Source organism: Gymnoscopelus braueri, assembly GCF_963280865.1.
Source record: "Gymnoscopelus braueri genome assembly, chromosome: 15".
NCBI classification, from domain to species: domain Eukaryota; kingdom Metazoa; phylum Chordata; class Actinopteri; order Myctophiformes; family Myctophidae; genus Gymnoscopelus; species Gymnoscopelus braueri.
The window spans coordinates 39722506-39748852 of NC_137620.1; the positions used below are offsets into that span (position 1 = coordinate 39722506).

A 26347-nucleotide genomic window follows, 5' to 3' on the forward strand; every position below is an offset into this window, starting at 1 on the left:
TGGTGTAGTCTGTAGTGTGAGAGTCCAGCTGTACAGCGTTAAACCACAAGCCGTTTGTGCTAAACAGTCACTGTCTCTTTAAAACCACTGCCTCCTACAAACATCCAGGAAGTCCCTCCCTTTGCCTCTCCTACTTTTCTTCACAAGAAACGAAACTCAGAGCTGTTGTGTGTTTCTCTCTCAGTCTCTCTTCAGAGTAAACCAGAGTGTTGTGTGTTTTCTCTCAGTGTGTGGAAGTCAAATGGCAGAACAACAGCAGCAACAGGGATGTGATCTGGACCAGGACCAGTTCTGCTGTCCTGTCTGTCTGGACCTTCTAAAGGAACCAGTGGCTCTACAGTGTGGACACAGTTACTGTAGAAGCTGTATTGAGGGTTACTGGGACCAGTATGAGGAGACTGGAGTCTACAGCTGTCCCCAGTGCAGAGAGAGCTTCAGTCCCAGACCTGTTCTGAGGAAGAACACCTTGCTGGCTGAGGTGAGATGACCTTACAAGTTACAACCACACATTAAACTACATGTTCTGATACACAAAACTCCTTGTTGACTATTGTGATAGATGATAGTTATACTATATGTTGGTTACTTACTACACATTATGTTATCTATGTTGATAATGTCCACACATACTAAGAATACTATTTAGATAGCATGTTAGACCAGTGGTTCTCAAAGTGGGGTCTGGGGACCCCCAGGCGTCCATGAGAGGAGTCCAGGGGGACCCGAACAAAATGTGTTAATAGAGCATCACAGTCTGTTTAACCACTGTAACCCTATACATCAGCTATTTGAAAATTGACGATCTACAAGCTCACAATGCAATGATATGCAATATTTTTAAAAGATTTTAACAACATAAATCTTGTATGGGGGTCCCTGGCACAAACAATTTTTCATATGGGGGTCCGTGGCCAAATACATATTAATTTGGGGGTCCTTGACATGAACATGTTTGAAAACCACTGGTTTAAACAGATGCTAGTTTTGATGGTATCTTAGTTTCTTTGCAGTCTGCAGTACTTATAATATGCTGTCATTTTGTTGACTAGGGTCATTTACTCTGATCTTTGACTGTGTTAGTCACTGGTTAACCATTAAACTCTACTGTCGCTATTGTTGCCATGTCATTCATTGTAGGCAAACATAATACCAGATTCATAGGGTTCTAGTGGTTAAGAGTGTCTGCTAAACGCTTACATTGTAAATGTTTTACAACATACTGTAAAGCAATCAAACTTTATGGAATGTAAAGTTCAGAACCACAGTGTTCAGATAGTGTTACTATTATTATCAGATGAACTTACTTGTAATTTCTCACTGTGTTTATCACCATGAACCTCACAATGACTGTGTTGTATTTGTCATCAGTGAGTGACATCCCCTCCTCTTCTCTTTACTTCCAGGTTGTGATGAAGCTGAGCAGTACAGGAGGTCAGCAGTCTTCTGTCTCTGCTGCTCTGCTGTACGCCGGTCCAGCAGACGTGGCCTGTGATTTCTGCACCGGAGCCAGACGTCGCAAAGCTCTCATGTCTTGTCTGGCGTGTCTGGCCTCTTACTGTGAGACTCACCTCCAGCCTCACTACAATGTTCCTACTTGGAAGAAGCACAAACTAATCCCAGCCACCAACAAACTGCAGGAGAAGATGTGCTCCAGTCATGACAAGCTGATGGAGGTGTTCTGTCGCACAGACCGCCAGTGTATCTGCTATCTGTGCACCATGGATGAACATAAGGGCCATGACACGGTGTCAGCTGCTGCAGAGAAGGCCGAGAAACAGGTTGGACCACGATCACTTGAAGACAAATCATAAGAGAGATCATGTTTTAAAGATAGAAGCTAAAAAAAACATGTCGGAGACATTGAACGCACAAATCAGGGCGTTGTACATTAAAAAAGTATTAAAGGATGAAGTACACTCCTTTTGGACCCAATGAAAATAAAACATTGATAACTTTTCATGAATCATATTTCACCATTAATCTAGCAGGGTCAAGATGCAGGGGCTTAATATTGATATCTCATCCCTGCAAAAGTGTATTTTGGAGAGGTTACACAGTTGATACCCATTTAGACCTGAGGCCGATTATATGAACTAGACCATACCCGGTGAAGTGCGCAGGCAAAAGTAGTTGCAAACGTGGGGTTATTGCACGTCCTACTGTGCATACATATATACATATACATATATGCATATACACACACACACACACACACACACACACACACACACACACACACACACACACACACACACACACACACACACATATTCTGTCATTCATTGTACTTATATTATAATGAATTGATTACTACAGCAAAAATAATTATACAACACTGTTATTACAACTTGTACAACTATTATTTCAACTTAACAACAATATAATTATGTGCATGCAGATATGCACGTAAAGGGTGCACATTCAACAGTGGAGAATGTATGGGCGTCCTTAACAAAGAAACGCTCTCCACCATTCGTTGCGATACGGGGCGACCGTGTTTAGGGGCGAGACAATTAGGCGCAGATTGCTCACCCCAGACCGTTCGGTGCGAGCCTGGGCGACCGTGTTTAGGGGCGAGATTGTGGAACGGTCGTATCGTTAGCTTGTACAGATTTTCGGAGAGTCGACATGGTGTAATGGCTAGATGAGATTAACTTTTGTGTCTCTGGTGGAGAGATTTACGTAAACGCGACGTGCTACCACCTTTGCACGAAAAGATTGCAGTGCATTTCATGCACACACTCTCTCTCTCTCTCACTCACTCACACACACAGCTCTCTCGCCTCCCCCTCTCTCTCTCCCCCCTCTCTCTCTCTCCAGCCATCATAAGCATGGCGAGATTGTCTGATTGAGACTGTGTTTGACATAAGAATGCGAATAAACAGCTGAGATTGTAAATTGGGCGAAGCACGTTCAACACACACACACGCGCGCGACCCGTTGCGAGCGCTCACACACACACACACACGGTACTGCGGCCCGTGGCCCGTCGCGAACACACACACGGGCGTCGCGCAAACACAAATAATGTACATTGTGACATGTCACACGTGCCTCCCCAACGTGCGTGTCCACGCATACACGGGCGCGGACCCAAGTTGTGGTGCGATCATCTCACACACACCACCACGGAGCCACGATGTAGAATGAAATGTGACTCCCTGGCATAGGCATGTTAGTCGCCCGCCCCCTCCCGCCTCCCGGCCCGGCCCAGAGTGGGCGGAGTCTATGGTGTGACAGACTTTGGTGTTGCCATGTTCGCCTATTGTAAGTGGTTTAGGGGCAATATTGGTGGAAGTGTGTTTTTGGCGTTGGTTGTGAAAGTGCAGGTGGGTGTGGGGACGCGTTGTGAGCTTGTAGATTGGCTGTTTTCCAAGAGGCAATGTATATGTGTGACGGTGCTTCGTTTGGCCTTCTTTTCATAGACCTTGTTGCTTGTAGGTGTCGCTTCGTTTGGCCTTGTTTTCATAGACCTTGCTGCTTGTTTGTCTCGCGAAACCTGGCAACCCTGCGCAGCGTGATCTCCCATTGTTTGACACATAAACGGTAATTCAGTCAGATAACTCACGAATATTTTGAATCAATATTTATTTGAATGTGAATACAAGTGTGATATAATAATTTATCTTGGCGTTCAGGCTCTGCAACCTAATTTTCTCCCTGCTCAACATAATCATACAGCCATCATTAACCATTAAGAGCAGGGAGATAGATAACATAACATAACATCCCCCATGGGGAACAGAACCAATAGCAGAGCCCACTGGTGGTGCTGGGGTGGTGGTGGGAGAAACAGTTGCATACCAACAGACCAGGGGACAAATGACAGCAGAATGAACAGAGACTTGAGGTGAGCTTAAATAACCCGCTGATTGGTCAGCTGATGTCACGTCAGCTATGACGTATGGACTGAGTAATAGTATTGTGTAAGCGCCGTAAGCGCCTGCATAACCGCAGTGTGTAACCTCTCGAGTGTATACTGCCTGAACTAACTCGCAGGCTACGTATCATTTCAGTCAGATAACTCACGAATATTTTGAATCAATATTTATTTGAATGTGAATACAAGTGTGATATAATAATTTATCTTGGCGTTCAGGCTCTGCAACCTAATTTTCTCCCTGCTCAACATAATCATACAGCCATCATTAACCATTAAGAGCAGGGAGATAGATAACATAACATAACATCCCCCAACACGCGGAACCAAGAACGCCCTACGGTGAACGCTCACCGATTCATCCAAGCAGATATCCCACTAGACTCCTTCAGGAGACAGTGACGAATATGCCGCTAGCAATTCTGGATCATGCTAGGATATTCTAACATTATGAGATCTTGAATGTGAAGCCATGGCTACGCTTGCCGTAAGCCTTATCTATGTGAACTTGAATGTGAAGCCATGGCTACGCTTGCCGTAAGCCTTATTCTATATGATAGGAAAAACTATGTGTGGGGTGAATTCTCAAACCCATACCAATTGACCAAGCTGATATCCCATCCACCACAGACCAGCGTCTGGGATCGGCGAGGACATACTAACTTTATGTGAACTAAAAGGCCTTAGCTGCCATGCACAGGCAGCACTTAACCATTCCTCTAATAGCCACATAGAGGAATATACTACATAAACTTAACATGCCTAGTGTTAAGAGTTGATGCCCCCAACCGCATCAACTCTTATGCAAGCCAACTGCATCACCGTGATGCTATACCAACCGCATCAACCATGATGCAATGAAAACGCTGATAGACATTGCTACCATTCACCGTTCTAATAATCCATTATTTATTTGAATGTGAATACAAGTGTGATATAATAATTTATCTTGGCGTTCAGGCTCTGCAACCTAATTTTCTCCCTGCTCAACATAATCATACAGCCATCATTAACCATTAAGAGCAGGGAGATAGATAACATAACATAACATCCCCCAACATGCGGAACCAAGAACGCCCTACGGTGAACGCTCACCGATTCATCCAAGCAGATATCCCACTAGACTCCTTCAGGAGACAGTGACGAATATGCAGCTAGCAATTCTGGATCATGCTAGGATATTCTAACATTATGTGAACTTGAATGTGAAGCCATGGCTACGCTTGCCGTAAGCCTTATTCTATATGATAGGAAAACTATGTGTGGGGTGAATTCTCAAACCCAACCAATTGACCAAGCTGATATCCCATCCACCACAGACCAGCGTCTGGGATCAGCGAGGACATACTAACTTTATGTGAACTAAAAGGCCTATGTGTGGGGTGAATTCTCAAACCCATACCAATTGACCAAGCTAATATCCCATCCACCACAGACCAGCGTCTGGGATCAGCGAGGACATACTAACTTTATGTGAACTAAAAGGCCTTAGCTGCCATGCACAGGCAGCACTTAACCATTCCTCTAATAGCCACATAGAGGAATATACTACATAAACTTAACATGCCTAGTGTTAAGAGTTGATGCCCCCAACCGCATCCTACTGATGCCCCCAACCGCATCAACTCTTATGCAAGCCAACTGCATCACCGTGATGCACGCATCAACCATGATGCAATAAACCCATGAGAACGCTGATAGACCTTGCTGACCTTGCTACCATTCACCATTCTAATAATACCATTATAAAGCGTCATCTACAGAACTATTTTAACATGAATTCTGAGATAAACTACCAATGAATTCCACCAGCAACCACCAGATATGCATAATAACAGTATTTTACAACACACTTGCACTCATTAGATTCTGAGCTAAATGATCACCCCGGTTTAAGCGCACATATCGTTCATAAGCAGCTGAGGACTACCGGCCCAGTGATTTTAAGGTGGTGATAGCACTTTCATGGCTGCAGTAATGACCGCTCCGATGCGAAGGGAGTGAGGAGAGTAGAGTTCTGGAGACAGCCCGCAGTACTGGCACAGTGTTTTTAGCTTTTCAGCAACCAGGATCTCGTCATAGGTTTGCCACCGGGGATGAGAAACAGGGGATCATGAGGATGATGCCGGGCTCGGCATTGCAGGTAGACAGACATAGAAGAAAAGGGGCAAAACGGAATTAGACTTAGCTATGATAACAGGTACTCCTTTTTTAAATGTATCAGATTATTATTATTATTATTTTTTTAAAGAGTAAATAAATGATCTTCAAAAGTTAAATCAGAAATTGAGAGATCATGCTGAGATCAAAAGAGAGAGACCGAGTGGTGAATTCCCCACAACTTAAGAAACCATAAAAAGCGGTGAGTTTTTTCCACCAACTGGTGCACCAAATTAATCGTAAGAGGCAATCTTTTATCTTCCCTTGAGGTTGCTCTTTTTTGAGCCCGTTGAGCAGCAGGCGAACGGAAGGATGACTGAGAAGACTGCATGATGAAGGGTCCAGGCATCGCAAATGAAATTGAACGCCAGCTAACATAGCCCACATGAGCCCATTTATCCTGTTGCATAAATTTACTCCTGAAAGCTTGACACACATAGCATGACATCAATTGTCAACCGGCTTTTCATAGTAGCATTACATCCGGGGATCTGGAACATATGTTGATCCCGAGATAAGACATGAGTGCCCTCATGAATTGATCCCCTCCCCGCCCTGAGAGCATGAATGCCCTCTGCTGGACTGGCTGCATTCGCAATTAGCAGTTATAACCATTTCAAAATCACAATGACCATTTAGATGCTATTGCTAAAGATAAAAGAAGAGCCTTTGCTTTCCTTCAGAGCGTTTCAAGATTACTTAAGAAACCCCAGCAACCTACCAACCTGTTATCCAAGGTGTATTCAGCAAATGTAAATCACCTTTAACTAATCCTTACTTTTAAGCAAGTTTAGCTTAATTAGCTTTGCAATACAAGAGCATAGGCAACGTAGAATGCAACAAGTACATCTAACCAGCATTGCAAGCAGAAGCAGTGTGAATTCAGCAATGAATAACCCTTTACAATGACATGGTTAGCTAAAAATGAAGTAACATGCAAATACTTCAGTGCACTAATGAATCCGCTCCCTGCATCTAAGCCATAATAGTAATACTGATAGGAATTGAAGCAGCAGAGAATCAGATTAACCTTTGTTTGCCCTCTAAATGGCACCCCCTGGAGGACAACCCACACCAATTGAAGCAATCGCCCCATTTCTCAAGACTTCGAATCCACCATGAAGTAATTATCTATTTAAACATCTGCAAACTAATCCACCCACATAATAGTTACCTGAACTTGAGCGATAAATTAAGTGAATAGAACAGAAATGCAGAAATAACAGCTTCACTGAGTGGATTATATTAACTTGAATATCCATGATAGTTGTGTACCTATTTAACATGACAGTTACACTGCCATAATGCCTGCACATGACCAGTTAAGAAACACCCTTGCCCTTTCACCTTATTCTCACACGGTAGCATTGAACTGATCTGACCATGATATGACTGTGTCAGTTGCATAGACTATGAACTGATCTGACCATGATATGACTGTGTCAGTTGCATAGACTACAATACCCAAGATGCATTGCTGTATTGAATGAGACTTCCTGATTACTCCCAAGGAGTAGTCACTTGACACCACCACGCCGTGTTGCCAGATTGTAAGAGAAACAAGCGCCAAGTCTATAAAAACAAGTCGCACCATGATTACATATGAATATGGGGTTCCTTCACATGAACCCTGTTTAGTAATCATATTTGCTAGTGACTTAACAGAACACAATCCCAAAGTCGCTTATAATAAGCAGACATGGCAACACTGATTTGATACACATGCTGCTTTTTCCTTTCCTGGCTTGAGTACATGTCTGAATTTGACTTCTTGTCTTATATCATGCCCCGTTGCACACAGATTGTCTACTACAGCCTTGATAAGTATAAACATATAATAAAAACATTTGTGCTAGCAGAGCATTACAACTGTTGGAAGCTCTGCTTGAAGCTTCAGAGCCAACTAGATGGTACTGCACCATGTATTGTGGGTATTCCCATAGTCAAGAGTGCCTCAGCAGAACAGCATTATAACTTAGAAGCAGTACTTATTTTGGAAAAATATCAACTTTCGGCCCAAAATTAGCTCCATATACTTCTATACCTGAAGCAATAAAAATGCTAAAATAGCCAAGTTTCATTACCTGATGAAAGCTCTTTAAACCACTGGAATGTTTTCTGCTGGGAATAAAAGGGAGTAGCCTACATGGGAAGCAAGGCTGCTGTGTTAACTTTGCAGTGCTGTACAAACAAATCAAAGCTTTTACATGGCAGCAAGCATGCTATGTTAGCTTTAAGCTACAAACAATTCAAGCTTCCACATGGGAAGGAAGCATGCTATGATAACTGTGCAGTGCTGTATAACACAAAGATTCTACATGCAGCAGCATGCTGTGTTAGCTTTAAGCTACAAACAATTGAAGCTTTCCACATGGGAAGCAAGCATGCTATGTAGTGCTGTATAACAAACAAAGCTTCTAAACACATGGCAGCAAGCATACTATGTTAGCTTTAAGCTACAATAATTCAACTTCCACGAGGTAAAAAGAGTAGCCTACAACCAAATCAAGCTTCTACTGTCTGGGCAGCAAGCATGCTGCATTAGCTTTGTGCTACAAACAATTCCGAACTCCTACATGACAGCAAGCATGCTATTAGCTTAAGCTATGAGCACATTAGTGTTTAGCAGAAATAATAGAAGAAGCATTGCTGCTGTAGCAGTGGTAAAAGTCAGCATCATTAGCAGACTCATCTCATCTAACACCAAAAGAGCAGCGCACAAGCAGTAGATAAGCAGCAGAAGAAGCTCGCAGCAGCTAGCAAAATGCATTGGTTCAGCAACCAGCAGAAACAGTTGCATACCAACAGACCAGGGGACAAATGACAGCAGAATGAACAGAGACTTGAGGTGAGCTTAAATAACCCGCTGATTGGTCAGCTGATGTCACGTCAGCTATGACGTATGGACTGAGTAATAGTATTGTGTAAGCGCCGTAAGCGCCTGCATAACCGCAGTGTGTAACCTCTCGAGTGTATACTGCCTGAACTAACTCGCAGGCTACGTATCATTAATAAGCTGAGATTTGATGTAATGGAAAAACGGGCTTCACAGTTCCATGCACATGGTAATGGTCAATGGCTGTGCGCAATTTGAGATCAATAGCTCCAGGCACTGAGGAGAACCGGGCAGAAACAGGGCTCAGAGGTTTGGGCTCAGAGGTTTGGGCTCACAGGTTGGGCTCACAGGGTTGGTCTCAGAGCTTACTGGAATTATAGGAGGATGCCTTTTAAATCCTGACCTAAGTTTTCTGAAAAACTTTTTTTGGGCGGTGAAACCGCCCCTATAAGTGAGGTTTGGAAATTTGTACAATTATCTTGGGCAGTGAAACCGCCCCTATAAGTGAGGTTTGGAAATTTGTACAATTATCCTGCGCTGTGATTGGCCAATCACAATCTATTCAGGACTGTGATTGGCCAGTGTCACATGACACATGTGCATAGCCCTATATAAGAAACCATAACTTTAAAAGAAACATAATTTGTTTTTTTAAAGTTATGGTTTCGTCCATCATAAAGAGTGTTTCAATAAATGTATTTATCTTTTGTACATGATTGGTTGACTCCATTCAGTATTGTGATTAGCTAGCAAGACACCGCCCACTTCACACAGGGGTGTGATTTTTTTTATATATATATTTTTTTTAATAATAATAATATTGCTATTTAATGTATATAGCAACAACCACACACAGAGGTGATTGCGGCTTAAAGGTATAACGTTTAGGCGTTCCAGGTCTAAATGGGTTAAGATGATGTGTGGATCCAAACTAAACTGCCTCCAATTTCACTTGTTTTTACCCTGTATCCTGTATGAGTTCTCTCGCTCCTGATTGGATAGAATTGGTATCCCGACGTGAAGATGTGCTTTGTTTTCAAGCCAAACTGTCTCTTCCTGTTCCTTGCAGAAACAGCTGGTGACAATTCAGGAGGAAGTCCAGCAGAAGATCCAGGAGAAAAAGAAGGAGCTGAAAGACCTGAGACAGGTCATGGAGGCCCTGAACGTGAGCTGATATTATGATAATAGTTCTTGTTCTTGTGTTTACTGTGGAAAGAGGAAAGATGGTGATGCTACGTATAATATGGATGAGACAGAGCCATGTGTCATCAGAAGCACTAAAGCAGTGGTTCTTAAACCAATTAATATGTATTTGGCTGCAGACCCCCATTTGAAAATATTTTATGCCAGCAACCCACGTATAAGATTAGTGTTGTTAAAATGTTTCAAAATGATTCATTCCCATTCTCTCACGAATTTTTGAAAAAAGGAGATCTACAACCTCACAACGCGCCGCGGCGCATTCGCCATGTGTTGGGAACTTGTAGAACGGCTATTTTCAAATACTGTAGCTGATATCCTGAGGCCGATTCTAAAAATGTCTTTCTGAAAAACGTATATTGCTTTATCAGTGGTGCTCAAAACCTTTTCATGTCAAGGATAACACAAAAAGTGTGTGTGTGTGTGTGTGTGTGTGTGTGTGTGTGTGTGTGTGTGTGTGTGTGTGTGTGTGTGTGTGTGTGTGTGTGTGTGTGTGTGTGTGTGTGTGAAGCAGAGCTCTGCAGAAGCAGCAGTGGAGGCCAGTGACAGGATCTTCAGTGAGATGATGGTCTCCATTGAGAGAAGACGCAGTGAGCTTAAAGAACTGATCAGAGATCAGCAGCAGACTGCAGTGGCTCAGACTGAGGCTCTCCTGAGGCAGCTGGAGGACCACATGGAGCAGCTGGAGAGGAGACATGCTGACCTGGAGGAGTTGTCCAACACTGATGACATCATCACTTTCATTCAGGTGCATTTTACTGTTTGGTTTTGACTCATTTAGGAGAAATCTTCTTTTCATTCCACTCGATTACATTACATTACATTACATTACATGTCTTGGCATAATTTGTGCTGGTAGTTACTAATACTAATATAGTTCTAGTATACAGTAGTTGTACAGACCACAATAACAATGTCAGAATTAAGCCTGTCACAATTATTACATAATGGTCTAATCACAATTATTTGAGATAATCACAATTATTTTCTACAATTGTCATAATTGTAAACATTTAAAAAAAATAGAAGATCTACAAGATCAGCTTCTGAGCTTGTAGATTGGCTTCTTCACTGTTTTGTAAAATATTTTGAAAGTATAACATTATTCAATATCTGCCCTGTACAATTTGTATTCGTAGTGTGTGCTGGTTGAACAACAAGGACATCAGCTCAACTCCACCAATTGTGATCAATATTCTAATCTATCTCTGTCTATACTGGTTTACTTGTCTCTCTCCAGAGTTTCCAGTCTCTCTCCAGTTCCAGTGGATCTCCAGTCTCACCCAGTGTGGTCATCTGTCCTGTGAGGTCCTTCACAGATGTGATTGATGTGGTGTCTGGTCTGAGAGACCAACTAGACAACATCCTGAAGACAACTTGGCCAGAGATATCAAAGAGAGGTGAGATTTAAATGTGTTTCTTGTTTTTCTAACCAGCCATCATAGTAAACATGGATTGATGCAGTCAGAAGGCAACTGGAGATATTTGAACTGGAGCAGACTGATGGTAGCCTGGTAAACCCTCCCTCCGGAAATCTCATTTCCATTTGAATCAAATGGAAATGAGATTTCCGGAGGGAGGGTTTACCAGGCTAGACTGATGGTACACAGGTTGGCTGTCTGTCAGATTGAACAGAAACATTGAAGAATTTAAGCAAGAATATTCCTCAAAGGAAAGATTAGGGTTAGATTTAAATGTATTTATTGTGTTTTAACCGGCCCCTACTGTACAGTACATTTCTAAGTGTTGAAACAGTTTGTACAGGTGGAAGTATGTCTGGGAAGGTGCAATAAATTAGTGTGACCTGTGTTTCATGTCACTCGCTACAGTATATAAATGCACCATTTACAATTTTTTATTATTATTATATTTTTGTGCTCAATAAATGATCATGAGGAGTTCTCTCTCCTGATTGGATGAAATGTGTAACCCACCTGAAAATGTATTATAAATGTAAAATGAGAGACGGGGAGACTGTTGTTACTGAACAAACACTATATAATAGCAATGATGCTCTAATAGCTTGAACTTTTTGACAAAACCCTTGGAACTTCAGTTTAATCCATTCTTCAGTATGATGTCTGTCATATATGCTATATATGTGACTGTGCCTTTAAGAGAGCTACGTTACGACACTGCCGCAAAGCAGGTCTGTTGTTGTCTTTTACGTCAGCCGTATGTTGTGACCTCCCGTAGGCTCACGCTGTATGTTTTACATGCCTGAAGTCAGCAGTAAAGTCTATTGGATTTGACCCTTTGTGTGGACATAGAAATCCTTTACAATGTCATGATGACCTTTACTGTTTTCTTGTGTCTCCAGTTGATGTTTTACATCCAGCGGAGCCTCAGACCAGAAAGGACTTTTTACAATGTGAGTCCATGTTGATGCAGGTTCTGAACGTTGAAGTTTCATTCTGATATGTTGTTATTTAAAGCTCTAATGAGTTTGATCTGAGAGACTAACTCTAAACACAATAAGGTTCATGAGGTTTGATTTTTCTTTTGTCGTGTGTTCTCACAGATTCCTCTCCTCTGTCTCTGGACATGAACACAATACACACATATCTCTCCCTGTCAGAGGAGAAGAGGAAGGTGACTTTAACACAACAACAACAACCTTACCCTAATCATGCAGAGAGATTTACTGCGTACCATCAGGTGATGTGTACAGAGGGTCTGTCTGAACGTTGTTACTGGGAAGTAGAGTGGAGTGGTACAGGGGTTGACATAGCAGTCTGTTATAAAGAAGTCAGCAGACAAACCGTCTTTGGAAGCAATGATAAATCCTGGTGTTTATGGTGCATTGATAAAAACTACAGTTTCAGACACAACAGTGTTGAGACTAAAGTGTCAGGGCCTTTCTCCTCCAGAGTGGGGGTGTACCTCGACCACAAGGCAGGTACTCTGGCCTTCTACGGTGTTTCTGACACAATGACCCTCCTACACACAGTTCAAACCACGTTCACACAACCTCTCTATCCAGGGGTAGGGTCTTCTTATGGCTATGGAGATACAGCAGAGCTGTGTAAGACATGGTAGACATGTTAAGAATACTGATGATGATATTCAGTTGAAAACTTAGTTTTCTTCATTTGATGATAGATTTTCTCTTCTAGATAAAGCATGTGTAAGAATGATGTGTACAGTATACTACACCATCATGATCAATCAATCCATTGTGTTCCGCTCATTGCATTTCTTCAATAAGCTTGCTGCAGACAATCATTATACAGTATGCCCTGTTATCTTGTTGATATTACTACAGAGCCCTCTGTCAGTCTGTGTAGATTGTTTATACTTAATGTAGTGTAATGCAGTGGTTCTCAAACTGAAATGATTCCCCCCCCCAATTTTTTATTTTTTCTCACTCAACAGTAAACAAACCAACATATACAGTATGTTTAGTGTATACAGGGCATCTGCACATTTCTAAAGTGACAATTTAAAGACTTTGACAACCTTTTGAATGCCTTTAACGGAAAAAATTAAATTAGACATTACTGCGTCAAAAGTAATCAAACAACTATACTATAGAAATTAGAAAATAGTAAAACATTGGCCAAATATTACCTGAGAAAGAGGCAAAAATTTTGAAAACAGCCGATCATGTTCACAACGCCTGGTTGTAGATCTGCTATTTTCACAATATTTGTCAAACAAAATTTTATGCCTCAACTCCTACAATTTGTGCTCCTACAAAAAGTGCTTGTCCCCAGTTCAAATATGATTATTTTGGGGGGTCCCAAGTTCAAATATGATTATTTTGGGGGGTCGCGGCCCGAAAGGTTTCAGAACCACCACTAAAGTCTTAAGGCGGTTACACACCGGCGAATGTGCGAATATACGCAAAATTCGGACTCGTTCCGAATAATTAAAAGACGCTTTTTCGCTTCGCTTTTCCGCTTTTTCGCGCCATGTACGCTTGCATTGACTTTATAAGGTTTTTTTAAAAAGCGTATTATTCGCACGAAAAAATCGCCCCGGTGTGTAAGGACCTTTACTCCTCAATGTGTCAAAAGGGGTGAAAAAATTAATCAATGTAATCGCTTATAAAAATATATATTTTAACATGATGAACAATGATCATTTCCTTCCCCCTTCCACCCCTTTTTTTTTGTTTTACTTATTTTCCTCCCATTTTGAAAGTAGGAACCTTGGAGTCCAATCTGGCTTTTTTTAAAATCAAATAAAAAAAGCTTCTGTAATGTATTTAATACTAATAGCCGATCTACACGATCGCAACTTATATGGCAAAATGAACAAATGTTTCAATTCATATAAAGGACTTTGAGACCATCAGGTAATCATTATTAACTTTATTATAATCTCATTAACTTTACTCCATTTACACTGACTTGTCTTTCAGAATGAATGTGGGCACTGTGGCTGCAACCTCTATGAGTGTTTTAGTTTGAAGAATGTTTCTGTCTCTTCAGACTCTACCTCAGCCCGTAGCACTTGCCCCAGCCTTGACTGTCTTGCAGGATTATGCAAAGGCTAGAATGTAACCTAGATGGCATGTTATGTAGACAGATGCCATCCTATAATGTGCATAGTTTCAATGTAGGCTGATGTTAGGTTCTTGATTTACGTATGTATTAGCTATTATTAGATTATTGGTTTACTTATGTATTACTTTATTATTAGATTACTGTTTTTGTTTGTATTTGATGTATTATGATATATTATCTTGTGTCCTTGCTTACTGTAAATCGCTCTGGATTAAGAGCGTCTGCTAAATGCCTAAACTGTAAACTGTAAAAGATGAATCATGAATGACAGCTTTGGCCACTATAATGACTCATTAAAGTTGAAAAAAGGTTAGATCTACAAGCTCATCCATGGATGAATAGAAAAACATACATTTACACAACACTGATGTCTTAACAAGTCTTTGAAGATATTTATGAAAACGTTTAATCTGCCACACAATTGTATACAATATGCAGTGGGGGTCCCTGCTTCATCTGTCTCTCAGCTAAGCGGTCCTTGACAGTTACTAAGTACATTTACTTGAGTACTGTACTTAAGTACAGTACATTTTTGGAGTATTTGATTTAGTTTTGGGTTTTAGTTTTTTTCCAAGCTGACTTTAACGCTGCTACATTTCAAATAGAATTATTGTACGTTTGACTCCACTACATTTCTAGGAAGGCACTCTTGGGACCAAATTGTACAAAAAATATCTCGGATGTTGATATTCAATGAGAATTAGACTAATAATTATATTTCAAAAACTGATTCCCTGGGTTTTTGGGAAATGCATATTTCAAAATCATGGCAGACTTATCTGATTATTAAAACATATTTACAGTATCAGATACAGTATCCACTAGGCTACACTTGATAGGATGAAAGGCAACTCGGAAGATGAATTTGAGCAAAATCCAGTTTTCTTCCAATGACAAGTGTACTGAACTCCGGCTTACATTGTTGTGTGGCCATGAGATCATGTGTCCCCTGATACTGAGGTCACAATACTGAATGGAATTTGTTCATTCAATTTGACAATGCTGCTGGCATTTCTCTGACTTAATCAGTAGGAACTTAATCTTGTTTCCTGAAATAACACACACAATGAGTAATTCCATGAACACTTCAGGTGCATGTTAACGCCAGCATTGAGAGGACAAAAAGTAATGCAGATGACAAGCAATGACAGCAATAAGGACCGCTATCACCGAATTGTCCACCAGATGTCACCCGTGTGTCATTTTCAACGTGTGCTCACTGGAGGAAGTGGAGAGAATGTGGTCCGTGTGAAACTAGTGAGAAAGTCAAGAGATATTTGACTCAAATACATGTTATGCCGTTCTGACAACCCAAAGGAACTTCCTGTATTAGCCTGTTTTTGTCCAACTTTACACAACAGTCAAGATGCATGTGTGTGTTTTCACTTTAGTGAGGGAGCCCTGGCTAGGAGTGGTTTTGGAAGGGAGGTGTGCTAGTTGCTGCTGCTAGTTGCTGCTAGTTGAATTAATATACAATGGAAATCAATCCAGAGGAACACATACTTCTGTCCATTATTCTTTCCGGTCATAGGATTCCAATTTCAAATATTAATGCTCTTTCCCACCACAAATAGTGCTGACTTTCAACCTGCTGTCCCTATTTTGGACATGTCATTATACAAAAATATAATACATTTTTTGCTGTTTTACAAATTGCGTTATTTTCACTACTTTGTCACACCACGAAGTAGGGCATTATTTTAAGAAAAAAAATCATATAAAGATGAAATATGGAGATAAAGGTTTTCTGCATAACAGCGACAATATACAGTATTTTTGATAGTTTGAATGGGAGCTTGAACAAGCCTAATTCTATCCAATAAAACATATTCATAATATGATGTACTTCTCATGCCATAGTTCTTTTCAAGAGCAGTGGACCTCTATTGTAATTAACCAAGAGATTAATCAAACACTATTCTATTTGGTTGATAGTGTCCTCAAAATAAATATTTTACACTGATATTTGCCCTAGAAAAAAATTGCCCATTTGCATTGACAGCTAAAATCCTGCATGGCTATAAAGCAAACAAATGGTGAATGCTGCCCTCTTGTGTCCAAAGTGAAACATAACCTAAAACAGAATCCCATGCAACTTTGCATTCACACTATTGTGTAGCATTCTACAAGTTTAACAAATGCATTCAATTCTCACTGGAAAAGATTGACACAGTGAGGCTTGGAGAGGGAAAGTTACTGATTATAATGAGGTCCTATTCAGCGGTCTGAGAGTGTTTTTAATGAATGGTTCCTTGTTTTCCTTCCAGAATACACTTAGCCTATGCTTGCATATTGTCTGTTGCTTTGCTGTCAAAGCACATGAGGTGTTGACCGTTCCGCTGTTGAACAGAGAGTTACCATGATTCCATTTCCTCCTTTAATGCTGACCTTTTCTTAATCATAAATGAAGTTGTAATTAAAATACACTAGGAGGTAACCGACTGTACAATGAAAGATTATGGGCCTTTAAATTGGTCTTTACACCTTGGAAAGTGCTAAAACTGCACGTTACAAAAAACGGTATAGCTGATCTACAGTGACGCTACTATATAATAAGAAATGGCTAATACGATTAGTCATAAGACACTGTGCAGAATAGGGAATATGTTTGATAAAGTGAGTGACAGATAGTAGGCGTAGCCATACAAAAAAAATACATGAAAAATAAAATAGTTGAATTTGACAATGCTGCTGGCATTTCTCTCACTTAATCTGTAGGAACTTAATCTTGTTTCCTGAAATAACACACAATGAATAATTCCATCAACACTTCAGGTGCAACTCCAGTTGTGAGCTACTTTGTACTGTATATATAGTTGTGAGAGGACAAAAAAAGAATGTAGATGACAAGCAATGACACAACAGCAATAAGGCATCACTGAATTGGCCACCAGATATCAGCCTTGTGTCATTTTCAGGTCTCCCATTTATGATCGGGTTCACCTGCCATGACATAATTTGTAACCCTAGAGAGTATTAGAGTGTTTTACTCTAATATATGTGCTAACTGGAGTCTGGAGGAAGTAGAAAGAATGTGAAACTATAGTGAGAAAATATAGAAAAAAGTTATTTCACTAAAATACACATTTTCTGCCGTACTCTACCCCAAATAAATACCCCCTTGTGTCACCACCACCACCAGGCTTTTCCACATGGAGGGGAAATGATGGTGTAGTGTGAGAGTCCAGCTGTAGGCCTACAACGTTCAACCACAAGCTGAACCTGTTTGTGCTAAACAGTCACTGTCTCTTTAAAACCACTGCCTCCTGCAAACATCCAGGAAGTCCCTCCCTTTGCCTCTCCTACTTTCCTTCACAAGAAACGAAACTCAGAGCTGTTGTTTTCTCTCTCAGTCTCTCTTCAGAGTAAACCAGAGTGTTGTGTGTTTTCTCTCAGTGTGAGTGTGGAAGTCGGTCAAATGGCAGAACAGCAGGAGAAGCAACAGACATGTGATCTGGACCAGGACCAGTTCTGCTGTTGTTCTGTCTGTCTGGACCTTCTAAAGGAACCAGTGGCCCTCATTTATCAACGCAGCGTATAAACCGGCTTATATTTTTCCATATATTCGGCGTACACCAACGTCAAAGTCACATTTATCAACGGATCCTACACAGCCAATCCTGGCGTACATCAGGTCGGAGCTTTGATAAATCTCACGTCTGAAAACGAGCGTCATTTAAATAACACGCCCTTAAATATTCTCAAAACGCCCCGATTTTACGACATGAAGAAGAATCAGAATACGACCAAAGACATCAAAAGCCAATAAGAAAGAGTTTCCCCCGATCGCCTCGCCTCGCTGCCCATAGATATATATAAAGGCTAGATGGCTCAAGGGGACGGAGCAAGCGTAGCTCAACCGCGGCCATCTTGAAACAGTCATTCATAACATTATGTCTATGGTGCATATACTTTGAAATAACCATAGCGTGCTCAATTTTCATCCGATTTTCAAACGGTTTGGTGTGTTGTAAACACCAAAGATGTAGTTATGATACTGCATACTTATAATTATAATCATGTTTTTTTATTTTTTATTTTATTTTATAATTCTATAATTTTATTACATCTTTGGTGTTTACAAAACACCAAACCGTTTGAAAATCGGATGAAAATTGAGCACGCTATGGTTATTTTAAAGTATATGCACCATAGACATAATGTTATGAATGACTGTTTCAAGATGGCCGCCATGTGGCAACGTCGTACTCCATTGGCCAGCAGCGCGGGTGAGTCATCTAGCCTTTATATATATCTATGTCGCTGCCTGTCAAGTCACACACACACGCACACGCACACGCCTCACCTCTCTCTCTCTCTCTCTCTCTCTCTCTCTCACTCACTCACACACACACACACACACACACACGCGCCCAACTGTGTCTTTCATGTAATCCGTAGCGGTACAATCTTTGTCACTTAGGCTTGTAGCCTACATGAATGACATATTATGATACCAATCACATCGCTATGAATGGAATACGTTTGTATATTAATTTATTTAACCCATACCGAGCAGTGCACAAGCAGTCATGTAGGATATTCCCCGTGAGACTCGGACGGGCGGCAGTCATTCCGCGGCAGTGATTCCGCCACGTTAATAAGAGATTGGAGCGTCGGGTTTATATCCTTAACCCAGCCAGGTTGTAGACTTCGTAACTCTCTATGACATAACTCCATAACATAGGACAAGTTACTGTAAGTTTGTACACCTCACTGTCCATGAAAAGATCGTCGGCAGTCCCGACCGCGGGACTCCCGAGTCCCGACGCAAAAGCGCTCGTATATTTTGAAAATAGCAGATCTACAAGCTCACAACGCGTCGCGATGCGACCCGTTTTTGAGCTTGCAGATCTGCTATTTTAAAATAGCCAATGCAACTGAATGACTGTTAAAGCAGTTTGTTTAAATTACTTTATAAAATGTTATATTTTCACAGGGATTAATTATTAGTGTGTAGATATACATTTAGGAGTGGATTATGTGTCCAGATGCCTGTCAGACAGTCAGACAATGCTGCTCCGCAGGTCTAGAATGGAATAAACGGGCGCAGCCAACGTCAACAACTGGTCTCGACCAGACGTGAGATCTCAGTGTACGGTAGGATGAAGCCCACGTCAGGATATATTGATAAATGCCGAAAGGTGCGGTGATCTCGCTCTACGCCCACTATTTGGGCTGCACCGCGTTGATAAATGAGGGCCAGTGACTCTACAGTGTGGACACAGTTACTGTAGAAGCTGTATTGAGGGTTACTGGGACCAGTATGAGGAGACTGGAGTCTACAGCTGTCCCCAGTGCAGAGAGAGCTTCAGTCCCAGACCTGTTCTGAGGAAGAACACCTTGCTGGCTGAGGTGAGATGACCTTACAAGTTACAACCACACATTAAACTACATGTTCTGCTACAGCAAACTCCTTGTTGACTATTTTGATATATGGTAGTTATACTATTGGTTACTTACTACATGTTATGTTATGTATGTTGATACATTAATAATATATTGTTTGTCCACAAATACTATACAAATGTTATTTAGATAGCATGTTAGACCAGTGGTTCTCAAAGTGGGGTCTGGGGACCCCCAGGGGTCCATGAGGGGGTTCCAGGCGGTCCCCAACAAAATGTGTTAAAAGAGCACCACAGTCTGTTTAACCACTGTAACCCTATACATCAGCTACTTGAAAATAGCAGATCTACAAGCTCACAAATGCATCACAATGCGATATGCAATATTTTTTTGAAACATTTTAACTACATAAATCTTGTATGGGGGTCCCTGGCACAAAATATTTTCATATGGGGGTCCGTGGCCAAATACATATTAATTTGGGGGTCCTTGACATGGAAAAAGTTTGAGAACCACTGGTTTAAACAGATGCTAGTTTTGATGTTTACCTGTTATCTTAGTTTATTTGCAGTCTACTTACCTTATGCTGTCAATTTGTTGACTAGGGTTAATGTAATTACTCTGATCTTTGACTTTGTTAGTCACTGGTTAACCATTAAACTCTAGCGTCCTGATTCTTGGCATGTCATTCACTGTAGGCAAACATAATAGCAGATACATAGGGTTTTAGTGGTTAAGAGTGTCTGCTAAATGCTTAAATTGTACATTTTTAACAACATAAAGCAATCAACTTTTTGTAATACAGAAGTTCAGAACCACAGTGTTCAGATAATAAACTTACTAGATGAACTAATACCTGTAATTTCTCACTGTGTTTATCACCATGAACCTCACAATGACTGTGTTGTATTTGTCATCAGTGAGTGACCTCCCCTCCTCTTCTCTTTACTTCCAGGTTGTGATGAAGCTGAGCAGTACAGGAGGTCAGCAGTCTTCTGTCTCTGCTGCTCTGCTGTACGCCGGTCCAGCAGACGTGGCCTGTGATTTCTGCACCGGAGCCAGACGTCACAAAGCTCTCATGTCTTGTCTGGCGTGTCTGGCCTCTTACTGTGAGACTCACCTCCAGCCTCACTACAATGTTCCTACTTGGAAGAAGCACAAACTAATCCCAGCCACCAACAAACTGCAGGAGAAGATGTGCTCCAGTCATGACAAGCTGATGGAGGTGTTCTGTCGCACAGACCGCCAGTGTATCTGCTATCTGTGCACCATGGATGAACATAAGGGCCATGACACGGTGTCAGCTGCTGCAGAGAAAGCAGAGAAACAGGTAGGACCACAATCACTTGAAGACAAATCATGAGAGAGATCATGTTTTAAAGACAGAAGCAGAACTAAATGACCATGTCAGAGACATTAAATCAGGGTGTTTTACAATGGAAAGTACACTCCTTTTGGACCCAATGAAAAACAGAGGTGATTGATAACTTATTATTTCATGTCCATTAATCTTGCACCTACAAAAGTGTATTTGTAAGTTACAAAGTTAATTTAAGATGATGTGTGGATCCATACTAAACTGTTTCCAATTTCACTTATTTTGACTCTTTTAACCATGTTTTTATCCTCTATCCTGTATGAGTTCTCTCTCTCTCTCCTGATTGGATAGAATTGGTATCCTGGCTTGAAAATGTGCTTTGTTTACAAGCCAAACTGTCTCTTTCTGTTTCTTGCAGAAACAGCTGGTGACAATTCAGGAGGAAGTCCAGCAGAAGATCCAGGAGAAAAAGAAGGAGCTGAAATACCTGAGACAGGTCATGGAGGCCCTGAACGTGAGCTGATATTATGATAATAGTTCTTGTTCTTGTGTTTACTGTGACGCTATATGGATGAGACAGTGCCTTGTGTCATCAGAAGCACTTAAGCAGTGGTTCTTAAACCAATTAATATGTATTTGGCTGCAGACCCCCATTTGAAAATATTTTATGCCAGCAACCCACGTATAAGATTAGTGTTGTTAAAATGTTTCAAAATTATTCATTATTTTTCCCATTCTCTCACGAATTTTAGAAAATAGCAGATCTACAAACGCTATGCAATGCGATGCATTCGCCATGTGTTGGGAACTTGTAGAACGGCTATTTTCAAATACTGTAGCTGATGTGCTGAGGCCGATTCTAAAAATGTCTTTCTGAAAAACGTATACTGCTATATCAGTGGTGCTCAAAACCTTTTCATGTCAAGGATAACACAAAAAGTGTGTGCGTGTGCGTGTGTGTGCCTGCGTGCGTGTGTGTGTGTGTGAAGCAGAGCTCTGCAGAAGCAGCAGTGGAGGCCAGTGACAGGATCTTCAGTGAGATGATGGTCTCCATTGAGAGAAGACGCAGTGAGCTTAAAGAACTGATCAGAGATCAGCAGCAGACTGCAGTGGCTCAGACTGAGGCTCTCCTGAGGCAGCTGGAGGACCACATGGAGCAGCTGGAGAGGAGACATGCTGACCTGGAGGAGCTGTCCAACACTGATGACATCATCACTTTCATTCAGGTTCCACACATGGCATTTTACTGTTTGGTTTTGACTCATTCAGGAGAAATCAGCTTCATATTTCATCTCATTCATCTCATTCCATCATGTCATATTATATTACATTCCATTACATCATAGTATATTACATAACATAACATGACATTATTAATGCTGGTAGTTACTAATACTAATATAGTTCTAGTATACAGTAGTTGTACAGACCACAATAACAATGTCAGAATTAGGCCTGTCACAATTATTACATAATGGTCTAATCAATTATTTGAGATAATCACAATTATTTTCTACAATTGTCATAATTGTAAACATTAAAAAAAAATAGAAGATCTACAAGATCAGCTTCTGAGCTTGTAGATTGGCTTCTTCCACTGTTTTGTAAAATATTTTGAAAGTATAACATTATTCAATATCTGCCCTGTACAATTTGTGTTCGTAGTGTGTGCTGGTTGAACAACAAGGACATCAGCTCAACTCCACCAATTGTGATCAATATTCTAATCTATCTCTGTCTATACTGCTTTACTTGTCTCTCTCCAGAGTTTCCAGTCTCTCTCCAGTTCCAGTGGATCTCCAGTCTCACCCAGTGTGGTCATCTGTCCTGTGAGGTCCTTCACAGATGTGATTGATGTGGTGTCTGATCTGAGAGACCAACTAGACAACATCCTGAAGACAACTTGGCCAGAGATATCAAAGAGAGGTGAGATTTAAATGTGTTTCTTGTTTTTCTAACCAGCCATCATAGTAAACATGGATTGATGAAGTCAGAAGGCAACTGGAGATATTTGAACTGGAGCAGACTGATGGTAGCCTGGTAAACCCTCCCTCCGGAAATCTCATTTCCATTTGAATCAAATGGAAATGAGATTTCCGGAGGGAGGGTTTACCAGGCTAGACTGATGGTACACAGGTTGGCTGTCTGTCAGATTGAACAGAAACATTGAAGAATTTAAGCAAGAATATTCCTCAAAGGAAAGATTAGGGTTAGATTTAAATGTATTTTTTGTGTTTTAACCAGCCCCTACTGTACAGTACATTTCTAAGTGTTGAAACAGTTTGTACAGGTGGAAGTATGTCTGGGAAGGTGCAATAGATTAGTGTGACCTGTGTTTCATGTCACCCGCTACAGTATATAAATGCACCATTTATATTTTTTATATATACATTTTTTTTTTTATTATTATTATATTTTTGTGCTCAATAAATGATCTTGAGGACTTCTCTCTCCTGATTGGATGAAATGTGTAACCCACCTGAAAATGTATTATAAATGTAAAATGAGAGACAGGGAGACAGCTGTTACTGAACAAACACTATATAATAGCAATGATGCTATAATAGCTTGAACTTTTTGACAAAACCCTTGGAACTTCAGTTTAATCCATTCTTCAGTATGATGTCTGTCATATATGCTATATATGTGACTGTGCCTTTAAGAGAGCTACACTTCGACACTGCCGTAAAGCAGGCCTGTTGTCTTTTACGTCAGTCGTATGTTGTGACCTCCTGTAGGCTCACGCTGTATGTTTTACATGCCTGAAGTCAGCAGTAAAGTCTGTTTGATTTGACCCTTTGTGTGGACATAGAAATCCTTTACAATGTCATGATGACCTTTACTGTTTTCTTGTGTCTCCAGTTGATGTTTTACATCCAGCGGAGCCTCAGACCAGAAAGGACTTTTTACAATGTGAGTCCATGTTGATGCAGGTTCTGAACGTTGAAGTTTCATTCTGATATGTTGTTATTTAAAGCTCTAATGAGTTTGATCTGAGAGACTAACTCTAAACACAATAAGGTTCATGAGGTTTGATTTTTCTTTTGTCGTGTGTTCTCACAGATTCCTCTCCTCTGTCTCTGGACATGAACACAATAAGCAACTATCTCTCCCTGTCAGAGGAGAAGAGGAAGGTGACTTATACACGACAACAACAACAACCTTACCCTGATCATGCAGAGAGATTTACTAGGTACGCTCAGGTGTTGTGTACAGAGGGTCTGTCTGAACGTTGTTACTGGGAAGTAGAGTGGAGTGGTGGAGCGGTTAGTATAGCAGTCAGTTATAAAGACGTCAGCAGACAAACCTGCTTTGGAGACAATGATAAATCCTGGGGTTTACAGTGCTCTGATAAAAACTACAGTTTCAAACACAACAATGTTGACACTAAAGTGTCAGGGCCTTTCTCCTCCAGAGTGGGGGTGTACCTGGACCACAAGGCAGGTATTCTGTCCTTCTACAGTGTTTCTGACACAATGACCCTCCTACACACAGTTCAAACCACGTTCACACAACCTCTCTATCCAGGGATAAGGCCTTATTATGACTATGGAGATACAGCAGAGCTGTGTAAGACATGGTAGACATGTTAAGAATACTGATGATGATACTCAGTTAAAAACTTAGTTTTCTTCATTTGATGATAGATTTTCTCTTCTAGATAAAGCATGTGTAAGAATGATGTGTACAGTATACTACACCATCATGATCAATCAATCCATTGTGTTCCGCTCATTGCATTTCTTTAATAAGCCTGCTGCAGACAATCATTATACAGTATGCCCTGTTATCTTGTTGATATTACTACAGAGCCCTCTGTCAGTCTGTCTAGATTGGTTATACTAAATGTAGTGGTTCTCAAACTGTGGGTAGGGACCCCCAGGGGGTCCCCAAATGATATTTTGCTTAATGTGCAACATTGTTTTCTCACTCAACAGTAAACAAACCTACAAACACAAACATACCGTACATACATGTATAGTGTATGTATAATGTATACAGAGTACATTTCTAAAGTGACAATTTAAGGACTTTTTAAGACCTATTGAATACCTCTAAAATGAGACATTACTGTGTCAAAAGTCATTAACAAACTATACTATAGAAAATGGTCAAAAATTGGCCAAATATTACCTGACAAAGAGAGAATTTGTGAAAATAGCCGATCTACAAGCTCACTGTGAGCTTGTAGATCTGCTGTTTTCACAATATTGATGAAGTCAAACTAAATGTAATGCCTCAACTCCTGCAATTCCAAGTGCTTGTCAGGGTGGCTGGTCCCCAGTTCAAATATGATTATTTTGGGGAGTCTCTCCCTGAAAAGTTTGAGAACCACTGCTGTAATGTCTTCCTCCTCAATGTGTCAATAGGGTATTGTGTGTCAACAGTTAATCGCGTATAGAAACATTTTAATGTGATGAACAATGTTTTTACCCCATTTTGTAAATACAGTAGAAACCTCGGAGTCCTTCAAACAGTTACACACTTATGAAGCCATGTTAAAAACAAAAGAGGGGGGGAAAAGCTTCTGTACTTTCTTTAATATCTACAAGCTCACGGCTTATCTGGCAAAATGACAAAATTATGTTTCAATTCATATAAAGGAGTTTGAGACCATCAGGTAATCATTGTTTTCATTAACTTTACTTAATTTACACTGACTTGTTTTTTTTCAAAATAAATGTCAGTCTGCAACCTCTAACAGTGTTTTAGTCTGATTTGAAGAATGTTTCTGTCTCTCTGTGAAAGTTGTCTCCATGTTTAGATGGCGTTTTATACAGGATGTGAAGATAGATGTTAAAAGAGTCTGAGGACCGAGAGGACAAGACCAATATCTGATTGTGTGTGTGTGTGTGTGTGTGTGTGTGTGTGTGTGTGAGAGAGCTTGTAGATCTGCTATTTCCACTATTTTTGAAAATGTGCAGCATTGTCTCTTCAAAGCCCAGAACACATTGAATATGAAACATTCAACACTATAGTAACTGAACCCAGATTACCAAGTCATACAATAACATTGTGATTCAACAATACAATGAGAACCCCTGAACTGAAAGTGACTGAGTTAGTTTCTGTCCCTCCCTGAAATCACTTCA

The 26347-nt window shown here is 40.6% G+C and overlaps 1 protein-coding gene across 1 annotated transcript; it reads left to right on the plus strand.

Annotated features, from left to right (window-relative positions):
• The first annotated feature begins 209 nt into the window (after nucleotides 1–209).
• LOC308101533 (E3 ubiquitin-protein ligase TRIM39-like) lies at nucleotides 210–24883 on the plus strand. Its single transcript, XM_080450952.1, has 9 exons — nucleotides 210–478; nucleotides 1404–1778; nucleotides 12947–12975; nucleotides 17984–18122; nucleotides 19805–19942; nucleotides 20892–21266; nucleotides 22256–22516; nucleotides 22920–22990; nucleotides 24355–24883. The coding sequence occupies exons 1-9, from the start codon at nucleotides 242–244 to the stop codon at nucleotides 24836–24838; spliced, it is 2109 nt and encodes a 702-aa protein (XP_080307078.1). The 5' UTR covers nucleotides 210–241; the 3' UTR covers nucleotides 24839–24883.
• Nucleotides 24884–26347: the final 1464 nt, after the last annotated feature.